The 19188-nt window shown below is 37.3% G+C and overlaps 1 protein-coding gene across 3 annotated transcripts in view; it reads left to right on the plus strand.

Annotated features, from left to right (window-relative positions):
• The window catches only part of LOC129767529 (cAMP-dependent protein kinase catalytic subunit PRKX), a 256788-nt gene extending 245573 nt beyond the window's left edge, over window positions 1-11215 (plus strand). For all 3 annotated transcript variants that reach the window (XM_055768524.1, XM_055768525.1, XM_055768526.1), the window contains exon 8: window positions 10027-11215. In XM_055768524.1, the coding sequence (XP_055624499.1) occupies window positions 10027-10152 (126 nt within the window). In that variant the 3' untranslated portion in view covers window positions 10153-11215. The remainder of the gene's footprint in view (window positions 1-10026) is intronic.
• Window positions 11216-19188: the final 7973 nt, after the last annotated feature.

Here is a 19188-nt window from a genome sequence, read left to right on the forward strand (position 1 = left end):
TTCTATACTTGTTACTTTATGATCCAAAAACTTGTTTCAATAGTCTTAAAATTGCTTTCAAAACAGGCTATTGAAAACACCAATCGGTATATAAGCGAGCGCCGCTCGGAAATCCACTCAGTTCTAAATGAACAGCGATTGGAGCATGTTGTCGCTGTTGTGGTGAAGCTCTTCGTTTATCATGAAAGCGCGGATGAACGGTGTCACCAAGAGCCTGTTTGTGCACCCTAGGTCAGAAGGGAATCCATCAGGAGGAGAGTGATGCCACAAACGGCTCCCCGGGAAGACATCGCTACACACATATACACGCGCGGAACTCTTTCCGTTTAGATGCCATTCAACATCGAGAAAGTTCCGGAAAGATCTAATCATTTCTGGAAAATAATCTGCCAGTTCGTCTGGGAATTTAAAAATACATTCATGTGAAAGAGTTTATTTGGATGTTTTCTATCCATGTAACACTGTGACCAAATATGTTTCAATCAAGTACTATTAACAGGTGGTTATCGAGTTAGTATTAACCACTGGTGGGCTTCTAGTATCGAGGAAAATGTGGAAATATCTAATCGTTACTGAAAATAATCTGCCAGTTCCTCTGGGAATTTAAAAATACATTCATGTGAAAGAATTTATTTTAATGTTTTCGATCCATGTAACACTCTGACCAAATACATTTGGTTTTGTGATTTTTCAATCAATCGCAATTAACAGGATAGCTTCTGAAGATTATTCTTCTCCATCAGTAGGATATTTCCGTATCCAATATTGTATGCGCCCGCGATCGATTATTGCTCAGTCGCCGAAAGTTCCGAGCTCAGAGAGTTCATTCCCCTCTAGTTTGCCTTCCAAATTGCCATCGTAAACAACGCCTTCTCTCGATTCAATCACACACAAAAAGCATACTTAAGCGATATTCTGGTGGTGAGACACATTCATTTTTCGTGAGGACATCGACAAGACAACATCGTTGCCTAACGTGCTGGAGGAGGTGGACGGCGAAGGATCGACACATACACGCGCGGAATTCTTTCCGTTTGGATGCCATTCAGCATCGAGAAAGTTCCGGAAAGATCTAATCATTGGTGGAAAATAATCTGCCAATTCCTCTGGGAATTTAAAAATACATTCATGTGAAAGAGTTTATTTGAATGTTTTCTATCCATGTAACACTGTGACCAAATATTTTTCAATCAAGTACTATTAACAGGTGGTTATCGAGTTAGTATTAATCACTGGTGGGCTTCCAGTATCGAGGAAAATGTGGAAATATCTAATCATTGCTGGAAAATAATCTGCCAGTTCCCCTTGGAATTGAAAATTACATTCGAGCGAAAGAGTTTATTTTAATGTTTTCTATCCATAAAATATCCATATAATACATTTGGGTTTGTGATTTGTCAATCAAGTACAGTTAGCAGGTTAGCTTCTGAAGATTATTCTTCAGAACAAGGTTTTTCGTATCCTATATTGGATGCATAAAACCTTGTGCCTCCAACGTAACGCTCTCGTTTTCGAAGTCCCCCAAATATTCATTTATTCATTCATTCAGAATGGATTTAGATTCAACTTCAAACAAATGATCTCTAAATCAACGATAGTCCTACGTCACCCTTGCGGTTATACCATAGATATAACCCACTTCCTGTTTTTTATTTCGAGATTCAGTACTATACTAGTTTGTATTCAAATTTTTTCCTACGTTTTTTTAAGGTATACAGGGAAACTTCGATATAACGTACCCTCGATATAACGTACACATTTCGAAAGTGTAAAGGAAAAAAATCAATATTTGTTTCCTGATAGAACAATGAATTATCTGTATTGTATATTGATACTAAAACAAGTTCTGTACCTTCAATCAATTCCGAAATACAGCTGGTTTTGTGATTCCGAATTCCAGTGTTTGGATTTCGATCAAAATCGAATGATACACAATGTGTCATGCAAGTAAACTCTCACGAACATATAACCAAATATGAGAGGATCATTCAGATACTTGTATGAATGTCAGCAATCACTTTTGTAACATTTAGTGATTAAACTAAGAGAGGAACGAAGACTGTTGTTTGCATATTTGAGTTGTATCAAACATGGCACACTATTTTCGAAGCCTGCATACAAGTTTGAACCGCATATATCGTCCCGTTCTACTATAGCGAAAACCACTGCACAGAAAAGTGCAAAGCAATAAATAATACAAGAAAAATTACGTCACCATTTGCGGAGAGCAGCGAATGGGAAAAGAGATAAAACGCGAGAGTTTTTGCTTCTCACTGGAGCGGTGTTGCTAGTAAAACTATACGGTCTATATGAATATACATATTTCAAGGGATAGCGGCGTTAAAAATGGAAAATATAATCTGACTACCCTCCCTTAGCCTCTATCGAGCTAAATAATCATATAATTTGCACTCTCTGAGACTTAAAAATCAGGATCTGCTACATTAACTGGATATGAATCTTTCGTTTTGCGTGGTCCGTACGATCCTGCTGTTTCATGATGCACGGAGAGGTCGATATGCATATGTTAGAGGCAAAGAAGAAAATAAGCTTTCTGACCAAAAGCGTATATGGTAGCTTTGCTTGCATGCTGGTGTGCAATAAAGTGCGAGCCGATGCAGAGTTGTCTCGTTCTCTTTTGTGTCGTGATTTTCAACACATAACAACAAAAGAATACCGCTGGGGGAAATGTTTCCTGAAAGATCATATTTGAACGAACGAAAGCGATTTTTTCAATGAGTGGATCATTTGGCAAACAATGCCCGAATTCTGAATGAATCAAGCTTTAATCAACAGTACGAAGGGAAACATCATGAGAAAGACTGGCTTCGTCTTCTGATTGAAGTTATTCATTAACTTTACTAAAACAGCAACACAATAATGTATTATAGACTACGTTTGTGAGTACTTTATTATGCTTCGATACAACGTACAATTTTGAAAGTGAAATGTACGTTATATCGAAGTTTACCTGTATGTGATTTTTTTAATAATTTTCAGGGTGTTTTTCGCGGTACAAAAAGAAATTTTATATTTTCAGGCATTTCGAAATTTTGAAAAAAAAATTGCTCTGAGACACAATTTTACTCTAATTTTTATTTAAATGCGATCATATGTGTTGTCTTTTTTCCCCATATAGCGTTCCACATCTTGAATTTTTAGGAGGATTGCGCGAAAAAAAAAGTTTTTTATTTATTAAATATAAATTTTAAGATCCATTACTGCTCTAATATTTTTAAAATTTTGTTTTTCATTAGTCTAAATTTTGTCGGTATATTTAGAGAATTGTGCTGTACAATTGTTTTTCTCGTATGTTAAAATATATCAGATTATCTTTACATTGGGTTTAAATGGTTTACCAAATTCATAGGAGTCAGCAGTACGATAGAGCTCTGTGAGAAAAAAATAAAGTCCTTGTGGAAAGATCATTCGGATTAATGAGAAGAACACTTAGAAAAATCCGAATTGTTTTTATTTTTTTTAATTTTAATTTTACAATTGAAAACCACGAATAGAATAAAATAATCGATTTCAAGAAAATAAAAATAATAATGCAAACGATGAAGAAAATTATTTTTGTGTCTCGCAATGCTCCTAAAAATTACAGGAGAAATTACGCCACATGTAGAAAAAAAAGACACATACGAACGCATTTAAATGAAAATTAGAGCAGAAGTGGGCCTCAAAGTTATATTTTTTTACTGCGTATTTATTTTTTTTATTATTAGATTTTTTTATGAAAAAATAGTTTGGAGATATTTATCGATACACCTTAGTAATATGTACTTTCAGTATTTTTTCATATTTTTGTCTCAAAACTATTGAGAATGGCGTGAAAAAAACGAAAAGGCGCATGTTTCACCATAGATCCTATGGTGTACCATATAAGGACTCAAATATATGGTACTACTGCCAAAATGTTTTATTTAGTACCCTATACAATATTTTCCATACAGCTAGTGATTTGGTTTGGGGGCACTTTTTACTCCCTTACCCGGCCAGGCCCTTTGACATCCATACTATGAATTTTTGGGTTTCTCTTGCATATGGCCTCGGAACTTGTTTCAGCCATGTTTCCGGAGCCTGCGGAATTCGATTCAAGAAATAATTCAAGACTGTTAGTCCATTTAGTTATTATATGAAAAAAAATTTATAAAAAAAATGGTTAACTCTGACCGTTTTCAAATGAATTGTCATCTATTAGGGGCAACGTTATCATTGCGAACAAATGGCCGTTACGTAATAATGTGTTTTTTCAAAAACTCTCAATTGTTTTCGAACAAACATTTCACGTTTATATGTTTGGCGTATGTATAACATGGTAAAAAAGTAGAATTTGACGTTGGCTTACGTCTACCGTGCATATTTGGGCAAAATATTGTAGAACTGCCCAAATATAGAACGAACAATGCATTTGCATTGCGAGCAAGGTATTTACGCACGCCTGATTCGCAGTGATATACAGTAATCGTTCGCTAACTAGTCCTGGTTTAACTGGTCTGCTTTTAAGCTGAGCGAACGTTAACTGGTCCTTGAACCAGTTAAAAATCTGAATTTCGTAAACAACCGACGCCATATTCAAATGGAAGTTTAGCTGTGAGGGGCATTCGAACGTAATTTGCAATGTTATGAAAATTGACATTATTTTCGCATGACAAAAGCATTCACTAAATCACAGAAAAATTATTTCCTCAAATTATATTTCATACCTGTTGTCGCACTCAATGCGAAACTTCCATTGGAATCCTTTTGTTTATCCAATTTCATGGATCAACGCGAACCAAACAATTCACATTTTCGCACAGTTAGTGAATGTTTACTGTATTTGAACGAAAATGCACAGAACAAATATATGAGAAAATGTAAATGCTCCAGATTTTCGACCAATTTCAACAATTTACGTATCAGTGAATCGTAATGTGTAGCATATCGAACAATTCTTGGAGAATTGTCGATTCGATTGGTATGCGAATCATCAGAATTCATTCGCTGCAAGAATAGTTAGTGAGGTCAAAAGTATTTCATATAAACGCGACCTATTTTCTGATTTGGTATCTTTACTGACGTAGTCCTACGTCGAAAATTTGGGTTTCATTCGCTTACACCTAGTATATGACTTATTTTTGAGAAAGGCGTTATGCACAAATTACGTAACGCTAAAAATGAGGTTTCTGGACCCCCTCCCCACTATGTAACAAAAAGTAACGCAAGACGAACCCCCTCCCCCTCATGTTACGTAACGCTGATCTGTACACAAAACGTAAGAAAATCAGATATCTTCCCAGGTCGGAATCAAATATTTAGACGAAAGTTCTTTATATGCGAGTAGTGACTTCGGAAGAACTTTCGACAAGTTCCTAGAATTTCGAACGAACAGAGATGGAAAATTAATGCTCACATCTGTTGGGATTGGTGCTTTCAAAACATCTGGCGTTTCGTTGAGAAGACCATGAACTGGTAGAAATTGATGTTGATTTACACAAAAATAACTACTCCTTCGTTCAATGCGGTAGTTCCTGCCGTTACATTCCACTACCTGCAAAAGGTTCAAGGATGTCTTTACGTGACGAGCAAACAACTCGACTTGATATTGTACTAATTCCGCTTCGTCGATTTGGGCGTTTGCCGACTTAATAGGGGAAAGTCGGGAAAGACGGACACCTCTGTATTATTATTAAATTACATTTGTATTTTAAATTTCAATGATATGTAATATAATGATGATGGTCCCACCTCATTCCCCTACAAAGGTTTGATTACGGTACTTATATTATTCATCAACTAACCAGTAAGCAAATTCAATTGAAATAAAAATTATAGGAGGTTGTGTCCAAGATACGACCGCATTGTTGACGTAGAACTACGCTGATATTTTATATAAGTCGTTTGTTTATACTTTCGGATATTATTCTATAATGCTGTGAAATTTGAGAAACAACTGCTTAGTAGAACAATCTGAAATGGTTTTTTCATTGTAAAGTCAGTTGACGATAATTGATTGATGATTCATTCTTGCCCTCGCAAAACAATACACTAGCTGATCGTATGTCGCAATTTATTTCAAGTCAATGCATTGAGAATTTACCTCGAACGCTATTCCGGTGACCTTTTTCGCAATTGACATAGACTCGGCTACAGTCGATTATATACATGTTACACCAGCACCATTATTCCACATCTCATCTCTACATCAATATATCTTTGACACCGCATGGAAACAACAACAATGACAACACTTGCAAGTATCAAATATCATGCTACATGTTATTCAGTATTGCCTCAAAGGAATCGCATCTCTGGGCATTGTTCGTACAACGTAAACCAAGCGCCAAACAAGCGTTCGCCATAGCATGCATACAGAGCCATACATTGGTGGCTTGAAACTACTAGGAATATAAACACTTCTCATCATTTTGCGCTATTCTCAAAAGAAACGATTCTGGTAATATTACTGGCCTCGAAAAAAGTTGCATTACTTTCTCATGATCGAGAGAAGCGCAGCTGTCACCCTTAGCGGAGGAAGTTTCTCTACTGGCAAGTGAAACCTCATCACATACAAAATTCCAGAACGACATTTACTTTATTTCATTTTCGGTTGGTTTTTATACCACATTTGAACAATTGCTTCATCAGTTGATATGTGATGAAGAGACAAAAAATAATCCTTTGTCAACTGAAGAATTCAATATGCAAATTGTTTGGTGATAATCAATTATGTTGTTTGGAGCGCGTGTTATAGGGATGTCCTTGCTTTTTGCGCCAACAAAACTCTTTTTGTTAATATCAACAACCTCGAAAACAGTAGCAATGCTTCATTATGATCAATATTAGCACAAATGCAATCCTAGTTGAAGGCAGTTTTGCGACTGGCACGCGAACGTAAATAACTTTTAACATTCTAGTAAGACATTCAAGATGCTTGGTATTCCCCAAATAATTTTTTGGCGCACAACCTTAACGCCTGCTTCGCCATAACGTCAGATTAATGTATTGATGCACACACAAAGGCACCAACGAAGCCCTTATGAAGACGGAAAATAAACAATGATAACTGCTTGGAAAAAGACTGAATTATGCTACACAGCTTGTACTCTGCTGTAACACCCATCGCTGATGAGTTTGTCAAGAGCGACAGCCTTCACCACCAGCGGGGGGAGCTTGATTTTGGTTGCTGCCTGGGTTAACGACCGACGCGCCGAAATCGCCTAGTTCGCTGTTGTTAGATGCGGTGTCACACTCGTGAAGGCTCGGTTCATTGTGAGCGCTCTTCACTGCATCAACATCGCGTGCATCATTAGATGACGCTTGCCTCGAAATTTTACTGCCCCTGGCAATGCGTTCGTTTATTTGCAGAGCTTGAACCTGCCTTCCTCTTCTTCTTGCTCATCACACACTACGCGAAGCATCCAATTTATGACGCGAAAAGAAAAACACACAATACGAATAACGTGAAAAACGAAGAGAAAAACTAAACGACGATATCCAAGTTGGATTACCACTGGTGGGGTCCAATCTTAGATCGAAGTGCAGCGAAAGCAAAGTGAACTGGATTGCTCAACAGTCCGATGCCGAATGAAAGTTTGCCTCAGCGAGATCCACTGTTTATACTCTAGGCGAGTATTCCCCTTCATTCTTTTACTTTTCCTTTGTTCACGGTGACTTCAAATCCTACGATTTCACCTTCGTTGGTCGTCGATAAGTTGCTCGTTATTGACAGCTCTGTTCGGGAGAGCACACAAATGGACAGAACAAATGTATGGGAAAATGGAAACGCTTAAAGTTTTCATGAATTTTAACAATTTACAAACCAGGGGATTGTAATGTATAGCATATTAAACAAATCTTAGAGAATTTTCGATTCGTTTAGTATGTAAATCGCCAAAATCCGTTCGCGGCAAGAATAGTTATTAATGTTAACTTTATTTCATAAAAACGTGACCTGCTTTCTGATTTGGCACCCTTAATGAAAGACGTAGTTCTACGTCAAAACGGATTGGTTATTTCGCAGACATAAATTACTAATCGAAAGAACAATATAAGCCATTATCTGATCGTATTTATTCCATGGCATGTCGAGAGGATTTCCAACCCGGGAAGACCCTAGACCGATCGGGAATTGAACCCTATGCCTATGTCAGTATTAGCCATGAATTTACAAGGGAAATCCCGCTTTATCAGATCCCCGGCCACGGCCTGCAATTGCGATCGTTTCCGAGTTCTAGTAGCTGAGCAAACCCAAGCCTAATTCTAGCCGATACTTCAGGCCCATTCCTTTACATATCCCAAGGCATGTCAAAAAAAAATCCAACCCGAAAAAATCCTTGACCGATCAGGAATTGAACCCAATACCTATGTCAGTATTAGCCTTGAATTTACAAAGGAATTCCCGCTCCACTGGATACCCGTCAACGGTCTGTTAATCGTTTTCGAAACCAGACAGCTGAGCAAACCTAAGCCTAATTCCAGCCGATACTTCAGGTCCTACCTGGTCCTACCTATTCAGCCTGGAGTATAAACGTATCAACCTGAATCGATCTGCCACAAGTTTGCAAGTGCAGCCAGATATCATGGACGAATAAGCAGAGCGGTTTTTAAAACCTAATCCGAATTTGTCATTCCGAATGCCGGAAGCTATTTTGGACATGAAAAAAAGTCTAGCCTAGTCTTTTTGTTCGATCATTTTTAAGGCCTATTTGAAGACCACCAAAACTTATCAAGTACTGTGGGGGAGTTGTGGGTCCTTTCTTCGATATTCCGGTGGCTTCTCCCTCACATAGATGGGGATTGATAAAAGGAATTTTAGAGATTCACACACTTTTTATTGCTGCACAGTTTTACATAGAACTCACACACTTTTTATTTTTACAATTAACATTTAATTTTACATTTAACATTTAGAAACTATTTACAACAAAGAATAATTAACAAAGGAATAAACTTGTTCGGTGAGCCTGAGTCCTGGGTTCCGTGCGATTGGTTTGGCAGTGCTAAGTCAACTCAACTCTATCGTTCGATACGAGTTCTCCAGGACCTATCGATTGGGCTTTGCGAGGTTTTTCTCGTTGAGATAAGCCGAGGATTTTTATCTCTCTCCGATCGATCTCACTGCTGCTAATGCGAATTAGTGGCAGTTGATGATTGTGCGATGATTGTGGTCATCTCTCTCCTATTGCGTTACGTAATTTGGATGATGAGATATATCTACTTGTTCAGGGCCGGATTTTTCGCTAAGCTGGGTATATGTACTTGCAGACAAGTACATAAACTTGAATTTTCAGATAGTGGTCATCTTTCCCACCCCAGGTGTCCGTCTTTCCCGACTCAATATTTTTTTAAAAACAATTCGGACACAATCATTTTGCAAAATTTCTGCCTCAAAGACAAATTTTATTATAAAAAGAGACCTAGATTATCAATTTGTGGTGAGAGAGCTATATTTTTTTTGTGAAATTCACGAAAAAATCAACGTTTGCTAAAGGTATCCGTTTTTACCATCCTTCCCCTATATTCTTTGACGGGATATCCATCGATCGCTAGGTTATTCCACAAATCAGCTAACGATTCCCCTGCATACTAAAAATGTTTGATTTCCGATTCCGGGTCTCTTGTTTCGAGTTTTTATCCATGTGAGATCTCTCATGATCACGAGGAAGTATTTAATCTGCCGGAAAAGAGACAATCCAACTCAATCCAACCTCCTATTCGCCTTACGTAATTTGTTTACGATGCCAAAGACGTAAGTGTATGCACATTTTTTGCCCATATTTACCGTACTTGCTTGTGTAGACAAGGATTTTATTAGAATATTTTATGTTAATGGTTGTTTGGATGGCCTGAAGGAAATATTATGTACACAGATTGATTTATTTAAACATCCTTAGTTACTTATCAGAGGATACATCGATACGCGTCCAACAATAGATGAATCATTCTCATAATCAGACAGCTGCACCATGCTTTTCACCTACATTTCTACAATTCTCATTTGTATGAACTATCGTAATTCAAACATTCATCATCTTCCAGCCCCCGATTGTGCCGAAATATGTGAACGAAGGCGATACCAGCAACTTTGATGACTACCCCGAGACAGACTGGAAGTCGGCTCGGTCCCTGGACAAGGTTGAGCTGCAGCTGTTCGAGGATTTCTAGACCTCTGCCAGCCAACGGAGAAGACACAAGAAGGTCGGTCAACGGGAGCGATACAAAATGGTTATAGCCGACCTTTTGATTCCGGAAAGTGTACCACTAGTTTCTATATGTAAGGATAAATTAATGCATACAATGTATACTAGACATGTGAGGTTTCTGATAGTGTAGGAATCCCAAGTTTTTCGGTTTGTTTGTTTTGTATACAAGGGAAAAAATGGAAGAAAACTTGAAGACACAATCACACGACATAGACTTGAGTAATTTGGAAAACAAAGATAAAAGTGTTCCCGTTCCAACGTTTACAACGATGGAACCGAACTCATTGCTGTATATAGTCATTGAAAAATTACCTGGTCAAAATAGGACGTAAACACTGAAAATTCCCAGTTTGTTTTGTAGTGTAATTGTTAGATTGTCATAGAAGAAAATCAATGTAACTGAAAATGAACTAAAAGTGTCCGATTATTGAAATATGTGGAGTACATTGCACTCTAATTCGGAATTTTAGACTTGATTATTCGAATAATCTTTTTACGTTAATGATGAAACAAACCTTTAGAATATTCTTCAACCAGATGAATAATCCTACTAAATTTAAGTTATATAAACAAACACATTCACTGTGATAGAGAAGGAAGAATAAAATTTGTTCAGCAATTGCAACATTTAGCTTGAATGTTTGATGGCGAGCACCAAGCATAAAACAGAGAAAGCAACTAAACGTATAATCAAAGCAATCGTATGATTTTGGAAGCCCTTAGAATTTTCTAACCCACAAAAAAGGGAGGAAGTTACCGTCAATTGGAAGCATCAAGACGATCGCGTTAATAGTGAATGCACCGCGAGCTAAAGAGGAATATTTTTCTTTGTTTTTATTAGCTTATATATTTGAATTGAATACTGTTATTATTTTTGCTAATAGTTTATTTATGAGGTATTTAATTGAAACTATTGTATTGTTAATCGTTGAATCTTATTTTGATAAATGACCGGAAACTAAGCAAATAACTGGAGCAGTAGTTGTGTGGTAGATTTTGGAGAATAAACTGATGAAAAGCATAAACAGTCTGAAAGTTTCAGTTCCAATTCATGTCCGACAGTTCCTGTAGTGATCTCTTCAATGACTGAATGATATCAACAATAAACCGGTTAAAAGGTACTTGAAGTTGATATTTTATTCTTAAGTTCATTCTTAACACATGTTTCTCTTAATTTTCTATATCCTTGATTGCACGGTGAATGGGTTGCTTCAGCAAGTCACCATAATCACATGCTGCGAAAACCCACGAAGCATCCCACCGAAGGCGATCCGGTGTAACAAGAAAATTCGAACCATTCATAGACGATTCCTCATTTCCATCCTTTGGGCATGCACAGATACAGATTTTCGGTCTATCGAAGGCACAGTTATGTCCACGGGTTTTCTTCAACAAAAGGTCGCAATCAGCCGAAATAATTCGAAAACATCGTTTATCAATCATACTCACCGATAATGCAGTCTCTGGGAATTGGTACAACTTTACCGATTCACCCTCACCCTGAACATCGTTAGCGTTAGGCCCTTTGCGGGTTGTCACTTCTTCGTACAGCAACCGGAAGGAACCCATCGTTCTACGGCAGGGCAGCCTCTCTCTTTTGTGGCCTGGGAGTAGCTTAGCCAATGTAGTTCTGCAATGAATGAAATATATTACACTTTATAATTTGAAACCTGAATAGGCATTAAGCCTCCAGCTTGATTACGGTTTTTCTTTCAATCCTGTTCCAAATTCGTACTGATTCTTGGCAAAGTCATAAAACACTGAATCCTCATCCTCGAAGTCGGAAAGAGATGTCGAAAAGCGTTGATAAGAACGAAACATTTTACTCATCATGCAGGCGCTGCCTTTATGCGTTTTGCGACTCAGAAGAAATTCAATCAAAAATGTATTCTCGGTTTGAATTTGAATCTCGATTACCTTTCCCCGCAACTAGCACCATAGCGGATGTTTTGCCAAAGCTTTACCAACATATCACCCGACAGAGGCACAACACTGTAATTTTGCATTGGTACATTTGGTGCGTTAATTCCCTAAAGGTGGGACCAGAATGCCGCGTTATGCGTCGCGTTGCAACAGTTGTGCTTTGACAGTTTATTTTGAACATGTGTGTTTCCATATAGTCGCCCACAATGATGTGTCGTGTCATTTGCATCGTTGTACTAAACTCTGACATTTGTTCTAAACTGCTTGCGTCGAATGTGTCAATGTGTTGTTTTTAAAAACATTTTACTGGTGCCATGGACACAACAAGAAAAAGATTTTCCCACGATCTGAAATTCGTTGAAAACGGAGTGTGAAACAAATCTCGTTGAATTTGTGAAAACAACGAGTGCTTCAGTTCGAAGGAACATCGACTGTGTGAAACCAGCCACACAAGCAAGAAAATTTGCACTGATATTCCAAATGCACTGAAACAAGGAGGTATGTTACTGTCACAACCCTACGGGATGCGACGCACCTTACGTCAACTTATTTGAGCAACTTCCAAATGCCACCCTGGGCTATTTATTGTCAACATGTTTGTTTATGTGGAGAGAAAAAAGCATATAGAGACAAAGTTTATTGATTAAGTGAGTTGGTGAAAAAGAATTGTTAAGAATTAGAAAAGCCATTTGCGTTGAATTTCTTATTCTACTTAGATCTAACTTAAAAGTATGTAGATTTAAAATCATTTTTTATTCTATAAATTGGATTATTTATTCTACTTAAATCTAGCCTAAAAGCGTCAGGAACCGTGTCGATTTTCACTTAAAATTACAAACGTAAAATTACATTATTTACAGTTGAAAACACACAGAAGTACGAGAATAGCACGGACCGTTATATTGCAACTAGCACGGACAAAAAATAGTACGGAGAAGAAACTAAACGTGAGTGCCAACATTTTGTATTTAAAAACCATTTTCTCATGTATCCAAAATTACGTAGTTATGCAAACAAATTATCCTCCTGATGCTAGGCACAAATTGTGAATTTATAACTTTATATATTTCCTTATTCTGTGTTTTCTTCCCGAAGGCATTTTATAACTCCTTTTTTATAAATATACGAGTTACGAAACTGGAAAACGTCTTTTCTGTCTGTCCGTTTGCTAACGCAACAGTTACAGTTGAACATTTTTCAAATATTAGGACATCTTATTTGATTTGTTTGTATGCTCTTTTGTAGTGGAAGTGTTGAAACGAAAGTGGAAGAGCCTTTACGTGACAGATATTCGCGTAATAAATGCGCTTTCACAAGCTCCAAGTATAGGATTGGCACCGACGGCGGCTTCATTATGACAGTGTTTTGAAGCATTAAAGATTTTGTAAACACTTATCAGAAAATGAAGGTAAATAAAAGATTTAGTTATATGGATACTCAATGTCTTAACTGTTTTTTTATATAGTGGAACTGCCAGCAACTACGACCCTGAATGATCAGTTCTCGTGTAGAAAAAATCGACCAAACAACTTGTGTTCTGGCTACTGGGAGTGATCACAAAACTCCACGGAAATGGAACAAACAGCAACACAAATATATTGATCTCCGTGACATTAAGTTCATGGTGAAAACAATGTATGCAGCATAACCTCCTAGCCATGATTCATTCGCAAAAAAACCTTGATTGTGACCTAAATGATCACAATTGTTGAAGAATGAAATAAAAACGCCATGTTGTCTATTTTTTAATTTTTTATTCATATTTAACTAATTTAATTATCTTTTACATAACCGGTGAGTGTGTCACGTAGCTGATACGAAGCCTTACTAGAATTCTCGCGTAACTTTTGAAAAGGCCCTATGTAACAAATGTAAACAAATCGAGTTAATGGATGCACGCTATTAGTTCTCAATCATTGAATGCATTACAAAAACATTCGTTCTTCATCTATTAATCGCCGATGCAAAAAATATCCAATGTACAGATTCGGATTTTAAGCACTCGGCTGTTACTTCAGACGCCTCTTTCCTCCGACGCTCGAAACGTCCGAAGTAACAAATCAATCAAAACAACACGAAGTCGTACTTCGGTCGTTTTGAGTTTTTGTTTCTTTCAGGTGTTGTTATCTATGTCAGTGTAATTCAACGAGTGATGACAATAATAATCTGTCTTTAGAATGAAATGCTGATGTTTCGATTGTTCTTCAGTAGTTAGTGCAATTTCAAATTCTTATCATGAAACGTAATATGTCCAATGTGCAAACAGGGGCAGTCAAAACGTCAAATGTAACATTTTTCGCTCCGAGGCTTCAAATTTAAGCTCAAATCACGGAACAACTATTACGATTGGTTTATCAGAGTTATTATTGACTGCTAGTGGTAAAAGTAGTGATAAAGATCGATACCTTTTAAGACAATTCGCGGAATAATGTTCGGGTCTTCAACTTCATTTTTCTCGAGTTGACGAAAATGTTACATTGGACCTTTTCAAAAGTTACGCGAGAATTGTTCTCATTCATATTTCTGCTGCTGATAAATCCATAAGAAGTGTTACTTTAGCACACCATTCTCTCGAATTCATAGAACTTTCAAAACTCTCTACACCTAAAAAGTTGTGAAGCGCCGTTGCGATTTTCTCCACCAGATGCATCGAAGTCAGAAAACAATCGCGGTCTCTTTGTCGCATCAGCTATACCAAAAATCGCGGTTCTAGTTTGAAAGTCAAATTCACCATCTACGGGAGCCAGTGTCTCGCATATTATTTCGTTTAGTACGACGACGGCTGCTCTCCGATGTCGGTTCATGTTTTTTCAGTTCCAATTTTTAAACTAGCTGTAATCTGCATACATAGAATTATTAAAATGAAATACAAGATTCACTAGTTGATTGAATTTGTTGAGTGTTTTATTTCGTTTTTGTTTACGTGAAAAGCAGCGATGCGAACGCTACACTGTGATTACAAATCAACAGATTGCGTCAGGCAAACGCTTTAGTACAAAACGCAAGCAATGACAGCTGATGAGAAACGACGCACAACGCGGCATTCTGTTTCCACCTTAAAGGTGGGACCAGAATGCCGCGCTATGCGTCGCGTTGTGACAATTGTGCTTTGACACTTCATTTTAAATATGTGTGTTTCCATTTAGTCGAACACAACAATGTGTTGCGTCATTAGCATCTTTGTACTAAACGCTAACATTTGTTCTAAACTGATTGCGCCGAAATCGTGATGACAGTGGCATGGTGTCGACGTCTGGTGGCAAATTCAAATTAGGGCCATAATTTGGATCCCAAACTTGTTAGTGTAATCTCTACCACATTAGAAGACACGAAGCCGGTTTTTAAGTTCTAAAATATGGATGAAAATTTTCATATCATGTTATTAAATTAGTTGAAACACGTGTTTTGTTTACATGAAAAGTGGAGACGCGAATGCTAGATTGTGACTGCAAATCAACAGACTGCACCGAGCGAATGTTTTAGTACAAAACGCAAGCAACGACAGCTGATGAGAAGCAACTCACAACGCGGCATTCTGTTTCCACCTTAAGACCGAGGACATAGTGAACGCGATGCGATGCGGGCGCAGGCTCCTTTGCGGGTAAGCACATTCGTTCACGAATGCGGAAACAAATGCAAACCGCCCGCACCTGATATAGTTAACCCGATGCGAACGAGATTTCAATGCGGCGAAGCTGTGTGTGGAGTGTTTCGATGCGAGTGAACCAAGAGATTGCTAAGATGGCCGCCTTTTAGTAGCCAGCATAGAAATCATAACCTAAAATTAAAAATGAGGTGCTCCGCGCAATTCTTCAGCTGTGATTTTAATTGCAAATCGCCAAGAAAACTTCCGGATGGGTATACAAACATCGCTTGCCAAAGGAAACTATCCAACGTAATCAAATGAGGGGCTTAGAATGAAAGGGGTGTAAGTGATTTGATCGATTTCTCTACATCGACTCTCTCTTTGGGTCATAACTTAGCTGCAAATACATTCCCAGCTGTATTTACCAACGTGGAAAATAGGTCAGAACCTCATCTATCGGAATCAATAGCAAACTTAAATTGAAAAGTTTTTGCAGTTGAGATATTAACTAAATAAAAAGTTGATGAAGAGAAAACGATCAAGTCACTTACACCCCTTGCATTCTGAGCTTCTCAAATATTAACATATATGACTCCAAACATTAAAAAATACGTGAGCCCCCTTAGCGCGTGCCCTGTTTTATGCCGCCTACGCTCAATTTACCTTGGATGGGATAGGATTTCCAGAGCCCCGGAGTGAACGCAAGTGATGGTTACCGGACGATTTATCTATAAATATCTTCACAACCGAACTCATCGAACAAAAATAAAATTTGAGTTGTTGAGAGAAAAAGTAACCAAATGCCACTGGAAAAAAAGTTTCATTTGCTGTACCTTGAATTTAGATTTTTGATTGAAGCTTTTTTGAGAAAAAAAAGTTGATGGGTCTGAGCCTAGGAGCACGGACGGGATCTTGACATTGGACTGTGATTGTGTGTAGTTATTGCATTTAAATTGAGTTTTTCATTGCTCAAAATCTGTATTTTTTTCGCTTCTGATACATCAAATGGATGCCCTGGAAAAACCGTTTCCTGTATGTACTTGTATCCTTTAAACGGGTTAGATCACATAACGTGGTAGAATTCGGTACTGCATTCTGTTCAAAAATGAACACAAAAATTCCATTAAAGCCATTGCTACCCTTTTCTTCTGTTTATTTAATCATGCAGAAGATGACAAAGAGTCATCATGTATCATTTTTAAACACAAGTCTAAATAGTTAAGACCTACATAAATATAAGACTGAGTCAAATCAATCTATTCATACAAAAATATATTATAGATAAAAATAGCATTATCTTCATCGTTACCACCCAGCAAACATTAAGTCGAATAACAAGCGTATATATAACATCATATGCCCTAAATTTTGGTTGGCATATAAAGCGCCTAACTGAAATATGCATGCAAAAGTGGAGGCCATACCCAGCAAACATTAAATCGTATAACTTTGCACATGATAAGTCACATATAATTTCGTATCAAATCACAATCGCATAAAATATCAATCAAAATATCGATCATATATATCTAAAATCGCATAAAATGCAAAAACACGATTTTCCATGTCATCGATGGATTGAGTGGTAACGTTGTCGGATCGAATCGCATATCAGTCCAGAAAACATCGCATATCGTTATATACAGCTCTATATGCGTACAAAATATGGCATATACGTATATCGCCTCCACTTTTGCGTGTATATGCTAGTTATATGCATCATATATCATACAAATGTGTCTTTGTTGTATGTATATCGCCTCCAATTATAGCTATTCATACGACTTAATGTTTGCTGGGTAGCAAATGCTTACCGAATTTGTTTGGATGAATATGCAACTTTGACCGGATATAATAGCGATTATGTTGAAATTGCGATCTAATATGAATATATTCAAGAATTCTCGCGTAACTTTTGAAAAGGTCCAATGTAACATTTTCGTCAACTCGAGAAAAATGAAGTTGAAGACCCGAACATTATTCCGCGAATTGTCTTAAAAGGTATCGATCTTTATCACTACTTTTACCACTAGCAGTCAATAATAACTCTGAAAAACCAATCGTAACAGTTGTTCCGTGATTTGAGCTTAAATTTGAAGTCTCGGAGCGAAAAATGTTACATTTGACGTTTTGACTATCCCTGTTTGCACATTGGACATATTACGTTTCATGATAAGAATTTGAAACTAACTACTGAAGAACAATCGAAACATCAGCATTTCATTCTAAAGACAGATTATTATTGTCATCACTCGTTGAATTGCACTGACATAGATAACAACACCTGAAAGAAACAAAAACTCAAAACGACCGAAGTACGACTTCGTGTTGTTTTGATTGCTTTGTTACTTCGGTCGTTTCGAGCGTCGGAGGAAAGAGGCGTCTGAGGTAACAGCCGAGTGCTTAAAATCCGAATCTGTACATTGGATATTTTTTGCATCGGCGATTAATAGATGAAGAACGAATGTTTTTGTAATGCATTCAATGATTGAGAACTAATAGCGTGCATCCATTAACTCGATTTGTTTACATTTGTTACATAGGGCCTTTTCAAAAGTTGCGCGAGAATTGTCAACGCACCTAATATGACTTTTGCCATACTCATATACGATTTATTACAGACATAGAAAAAAAACAAATGGAGCAAAATATTTTCGTAAAATGTTTATTATCGTCAAAATGTTAACTTTTTTTCTATATTCACTATTCATGTTTTAAGCAAAAAAAGAATCTGGATAAATTTCCTGTCTAATGATATATATCGCAACATATGTCGCAATAACTATTTTGAGTAATATGCGTTTGAAAACTCTTAATAAATCGTTACATTTTTCGTAGAGTGACCCCCTATATAGAAATCAAAGACATAGTCCTATGTCAAAATGTTCAACTGTAACTTACCTCCTTGTTTCAGTGCATTTGGTATATCAGTACAAATTTTCTTTCTTGTATGGCTGGTTTCACACAGTCGATGTTCCTTCGTCCTGAAGCACTCGTTTGCTTTCACAAATTCAACGTGATTTGTTTCCCACTACATTTCCAACGAATTTCAGATCGTGGTAAAATCTTTTTCTTGTTGTATCCATGGCATCAGCTGAATGTTTTTAAAAACAACACATTGACACATTCGACCCAAGCAGTTTAGGACAAATGTCATAGTTTAGTACAACGATGTTAATGACACGACACATCATTGTGGGCGACTATATGGAAACATACATACATATACATACATATTCAAAATAAACTGTCAAAGCACAACTGTTGCAACGCGACGCATAATTCGGCATTCTGGTCCCAATTTCACTTCCAATGCCGTCAACGCGAATAGAAAACGAAAAAATTTTGCGATGTATTTTACAACACAAATTAAAACATCGCACTAAACGCGCTATGTGAGCCCTCAGATGGCCTCTCTGCCCTGTCGGTGCACGTGTACCGGCATGTCGTAGTAAGTGAACAAAGGCGCTCGACTGTCAGTGTCGGTAA

The sequence above is a fragment of the Toxorhynchites rutilus genome, chromosome 2 (genome assembly GCF_029784135.1).
Source record: "Toxorhynchites rutilus septentrionalis strain SRP chromosome 2, ASM2978413v1, whole genome shotgun sequence".
NCBI classification, from domain to species: Eukaryota; Metazoa; Arthropoda; class Insecta; order Diptera; family Culicidae; genus Toxorhynchites; species Toxorhynchites rutilus.